At 52.9% G+C, this 5,734-nt stretch overlaps 1 protein-coding gene across 1 annotated transcript; it reads right to left on the minus strand.

Moving 5' to 3' along the window:
* Nucleotides 1-517: 517 nt before the first annotated feature.
* Nucleotides 518-1,176, minus strand: LOC113004540. The gene is made up of 2 exons (XM_026138123.1): nucleotides 918-1,176; nucleotides 518-870 (listed from the first exon to the last, which is right to left on the minus strand). The coding sequence occupies exons 1-2, from the start codon at nucleotides 1,174-1,176 to the stop codon at nucleotides 518-520; spliced, it is 612 nt and encodes a 203-aa protein (XP_025993908.1).
* Nucleotides 1,177-5,734: the final 4,558 nt, after the last annotated feature.

Genomic DNA, 5,734 nt, shown 5'->3' on the forward strand with positions numbered 1-5,734 from the left:
CGGTGAACCCCAACGGCGCGCCGAGCGAGAAATTACAACTAGAAAGGCTAGATTACAAAAGCACGGTTGTGCAACTAAAAGGTAAGATGATCTTGTGAATTTACACGAATAGTAACAAAACTACGAATAACGCTTAATCATAGAAACGCAACGATAGGGAACTCTACAAGTCTTAACTCTATAAGTCTAAATGTAATTTTTATTTTTATTTACAGGTTACTTCGCGTAGTCGGGACCGGCCTCCGCGGTGGCCTCACAATTGCTGGACGACGATACCGGTAGGAGCACTAGCTTAGCGACAGGACGACTCAACTCACAGTTACGACGCGGACTCGCCCGTCGTTGCCCGGACGCACGCTAATGACCCGCGCAAAAGGCCACTTTGTCGAAAAGTTGATCTCCTCAGCAGGCACAGGCGACCCACTTCGATGTCGGAGTTGGTCGCCCACCATTTTGGTCGATGACTGAAAGCGTGGAAGTACTCCTGCGACCACCTATCCCACAACTGATCCCGCATTTATCGCCCGAGGTTGCCAGCGGGCTCGTCCTGCAAGGATGGCTCCGGCACGGCGTTAATGGCCGATCCCACGAGGAAGTGGCCCAGGATGAATGCGGCGAGATCCTCCGGGTCATCCGAGAGAGCCTGCAACGGCCTCGAATTCATGCAGGCCTCCACCTGCGCGAGGAGCGTCGTCATCTCCTCAAAGATGTGAGTGGCCTCACCCAGTACTCGTCGGAGATGGTGCTTCATAGATTTGACGGCAGCCTTCCAAAGGCCACCGAAGTAAGGCGCCACAAGTGGATTAAAGCGCCACCATATTCCCTGGCTGCTCAAGCCGTCCGCCACTCGCCCTCTTTCCGCGATGCCGCCTGCAAAAGGTCACGCAATTGACGATCGGCACCTACAAAATTAGTACCGCAGTCAGAATACAAAGTATGGCACAGTCTTTGCCGGAAAATGAAACGTTTTAAAGCTGCAAGGAACGCCTCTGACGAGTAATCAGAAACGACCCCCAAGTAAACGGCGCGAGAGCTCAGGCAGACGAACACGAAGGCCTTGTACGCCTTATGCCATTGCCCCCGACTTGTCCGCAGCATCACTGGCCCCGTGTAGTTGACCCCTGTGTGTAGAAAGGGTTGAGATGGAACTACGCGAGACCGTGGAAGATCGCCCATTCTCTGCATCGGCGTCGGGCGGATCCCGATAGCGCACGGGACCGATAGCAAACCACTACTCACAGCGGCCGATGCCTAGAGTTTTTCCGTTGGTTGGGTTAGATAAGTCAAAATGATTTGTTGGTGGGCTATTGCACCGTGCGCTAGCGGATCCCGTCCGTCGGCGTCACTGCCCGCCATCGCACATAGAGCAGGTAACGGTGGATGACGCCCTTAACTACCGCTCTTCCTCCAGGAATCTAGTAACGCTGTCCCAAGGTCGCCTGAGTTCCGCCGTGTAACGCCGTGCGGTGACAGTCCTCGACGACGCGCCGCGTCGGATAAACCCTCCTCGGAAGAATTACGGGATTCTTCTCGTTGTATGACAATAGCGAATGCCTCAATCGTCCGCTCACTCGTAGAATACCTCAGTTGTCAAGAAACAGGATTAACTTGACTAGAACGTCTCTTCCTGACAGCGTCTGACCACGCTTGACTGCACTCAGCTGCTTTCCCCACCAGGCAATCTGCTTAGCCGTATTAAAGAAAGGCGAGCAGCGTCCAGCTCATTCGTGGTGAGGGGCGCCCCTCTATTCCCAGCAGCCGACTGAACTCCGCCCAGCCACCATCGCCATCAGGCAGTGACACGGATCAGCCGATTCAGCCCGGAGAATTGGATTACCCAGGCCGGCTTTTCAGGTTCAACATCCACTTGATGAGACCGAAGGCGCACCTCGAGCAGTTCTATATCCGTAGAAAAGGCGGAGAAAGGCCACTCAATCATCTCCTTCGTCAGTTAGTCAGGGCCCGACCACCACAGTGGGTGAGTCACAAACTCGCCCGGTCGCATTCCTCGGGAAGCGCAGTCGGGTTGTTGCAATCCGGCACATGCGACCAATGAGCTCCCAGCATCGCTTGCTAGATCTCCGCGACGCGATTGGCCACGTACGTTGTCCAGCGGGACGAATGTCCTTGGATCTAACTCAAGGCCACGGTAAAGTCAGACCAGAGGAAGACCACGTTCTGCAGACTCAGCGTGGACTGCACGTGCGAGACCAAGCGTGCCATCACCGACAAACTCCAAACGAGGCAGCGAGACTTGCTTTAGAGCCGCCACTCTAGTCTTGGCCATGATTATCGAGCTGGTTCTCCCTTTGACAGACCGCACACAAAGATAGGAGACCGCTGCGTACGCCCGCTTGGAAGCTCCGTAAACTCGTGGAGCTCCAGCTGACTATGATCGGAGGAGCACCGCAACTATCTCGGGACGTGAATCCGACGCAGCAGATGGAGCTCGAATTGAAACGCTTTCCAAGTAGTGGCATTTGCGTTAGCCAACGCATCGTCCCAGCCAAGACCTTGAATCCACGTTATCTGGATATGAATCTTAGCCCTGACCACGACGGGGGCCAGCTATTTAAATGGATCAAACATCCGAGTGATCTAAGAAAGAACGGAGCGCTTCGTGGGAACTGCATCTGAAATTTCACTGAATGAGAAGGCAAAATGATCTGAAGTCGGGTGCCATTGCAACCCGAGAGTGGGATGGCTTTCGAGAGGTAGCCACAAAAAAGAGGTTGATAACAACCGCCCGGCGGAATTTCCTCCAAAAGGGCGGTATCGTTCGCCGACCACTTCTTCAAAGGGAATCGACCCGCCGAGCAGATGCCTGCCAGCTGCCGTTGGATCTCCTTCGCTTCCTTGTATGTAACGGCGCCAGTGAGGACGACATCCATGTAGACGTCCCGCCGTAGGATCGCCGCTCCGAGGGAATACGCGCTCTCCTTGTTATCGACCAACTGCCTGAGAGTCCTTATGACCAAAAACGGAGCGCAGGCGAGACCGTAGGTGACTGTGTTGAACTGATACTCTCTGACATCGGTCCAGTTGTGACGCCAGAGAATACGCTGCAGGTCACGATCGGCCTGATAAACTTGGATCTGCCTGAACATCTTCTCGATGTCCGTGGCTATGACGTACTTGTGCACATGCCATCGGAAAAGAACAGATGTTCTTGCTAGAGCTGGCAGCAGATTTGGTCCCGGAAGGAGATACTCGTTCAAAGACCCACCGGAAGCGAGGCTCGAATAGCCGTTAAAAACGACTCTCAACTTGGTGGAGGCGCCCGCGGAATGCATCATGCCATGATGAGGAAGATAGCGCGTTCGACTGGTGAGAAAATTACAAGAATTCAGCGAGTGACAGGTGTCGCAGATCCTCGTACTGTCGCAGGAATTCGGCGTACATCATCCTTATAGTCGCGTTGCGGTTGAGTCGCTTCTCGACGTGGGTCATAATGCAAAGCGCCGTAACGCGACAGCTCGAAAAGTCGGCAGAAGCTCAAACAGCGGAAGGCTCACAGCGTACCGCCCATCTTGCAATCGACGATGAGTCTTAAAGTGGTCCTCCACCGCCTGTTCATCGGAGATAAGAGAAATTGTTGCGAAAGGAAGCTCCTCCAGCTCCCAGAAACGGCGCACGCTTAGCGCAAGTTCGTCTCCCACGGAACACTGCAGTGAGCACACGCATGGGACCTCGTCTTCGTCCCCAAGCTCACCCAATATTATCCAACCTAAAATTATCTTCTGGCCTTTAGACTGGGTTGGTCGTAAACCGTCGCGGAAAATAGCACTGACCCCGGCGCAAACCTGACAAACAGCACCTCAATCCGATCATCAGCCAGATAATCAGGATCGGCCAATTCTAACCCGCGCAAGTAAGGCCAGTCATCGGTGCAGGCACTACCGTCGCTAGTGTAAATAGTGAGGCGAGATATCACGAGCGCCTTCGTCATCATTCCTGGTCCGCCCAGGCGCGAAATAAAGGCGAACACCCTTCCCCGCGAAACAGCAGTCTTCTTCTCGCCAACACCTAAGATTGCGTGAGCAGCACGAGAACGCGGCAATCTCAATCACTGTGCCAAGGTCACGGTGATGAGAGAGGTTTCCGAGCTCGAGTCGATGAGCACACGTGCTGCATATTCCCTACCGAAGCGGTCGATCACGCGAATACAAGCGGTAGCGAGAAGCACGGTTGCCGGTTTGCACGCCGGCCGGCCGGAGTAATGCGACGTGCTCGCGAGCGCGACTTTGCAAAAGGCATCATGCGACAAGGAGTGATAACGCTCCCCGCACACCGCGCACAACCTCTTCGATGGACATTTGCTTACCCGATGCAACCCGAGACAATTGCGACAAAGACTCCTCTTTTGCACGTACTGCATGCGCTCGGGAGAAGTCCTCTTCCGATACGCTTTGCATTGCATCAAGAAATACTCGGCCTTTCACAGCGAACAACGGTCCCACTTCTGCTCTTGACTCTTCACGTTGTGAGCGTTCGTCGCCTTCATGTCACCGGAAGCGGCCTTCGCCACGCTGCTCTCTGGCTTCGACGGTTGCACTGCCTCCAGCACTCGTAACCGCTGCTCGAGAAATAATTTAACTCCGTGTACGGTGGATCTATACGATCTCGGAACAGCTCCTCCCAATTGAGACGCAAACTCGGCTCGAGTCAATCAACCACGGAATAAACAAAGAGGTTCTCACAATTAATTATCGGTCAACCGATGCACTTGAGGTTGTCGATCATTCCGGTGACTCCCAAATATAGCCTTCGCAACTCACCTGCCGTACCATTCTTTATCTTGCTGAGTGAAGAAAAATTTGCAGAACACGAACAAACTAACAGGCGCTTGTTCTCGTAGTTCTCTTGAAGCCGAGTCCAAGCGCGTTGATAATTCTTGCCTACAATAGACAGTGATTTTATGAGCGAGGCGGCCTCCTTCTCCAAGCATGTCCACAAGTAATGCAACTTCTCGACATCTGCCGATCGTTCCAGATGATCAACTGAAAAAGATCACGAAATGATAGCCAATCCTCAAATTTGCCCGAGAAATGCGGCACGGTAATCTTGGACAAAGTCGTTCGAGGAGCGTATGGAGAAAGCTCGTTCGCGGGCGGTCGCGGTTCTACCTTCGCGGTGCTCTCGGCGAGCGTCGTAACATGGTAGGCGCGGTGCGTTACGACAAATAAACTTCCTCGGTTTCAGCCGCGTAACCGTCACAAAAATAATCGCATTCCTCGTAATCATCCCAGTACTTACAATTTAATTCAGCATGCCGGGTCTCGAACTTTTTCCAATTTTTGTCGAGCAACTGGAGGCGATTGTCGATCACGTCGACCGTAATGTTTGCAGCACCAAGTTTTTTCATGTTATTCGCCGTATTGGCTATACGGCCACGCAGTTCGACTTGCAGTCGAACGGCGCTCTCGAAATGCATGCTCATCTTTGTCTTTTGTTCACAGGCAGTTACACTTCGAAAGGCACTGAGGAACGGAGTTATCATGAATGTCACTAATGCGCTGCACACGCCGGCGGAGTGATCCGGCTCGAAGGACCAGAAATGTTTAACGCAACGCGAGATTTTGGAACGCAGAGCGGCGGGGTGGAATTGCTGTAACAAGATAGAGCATTTTTATAAGCTCGCGAAAAGAAAATAAATTTAATCTTGGATACGCTGTCTGATTAAATTGCATTGGCACGTTTACTCCCCGAACTATAATTGCGGAAAAGGCGCGCT

Source organism: Solenopsis invicta, chromosome 4 (genome assembly GCF_016802725.1).
Source record: "Solenopsis invicta isolate M01_SB chromosome 4, UNIL_Sinv_3.0, whole genome shotgun sequence".
Lineage (NCBI taxonomy): Eukaryota > Metazoa > Arthropoda > Insecta > Hymenoptera > Formicidae > Solenopsis > Solenopsis invicta.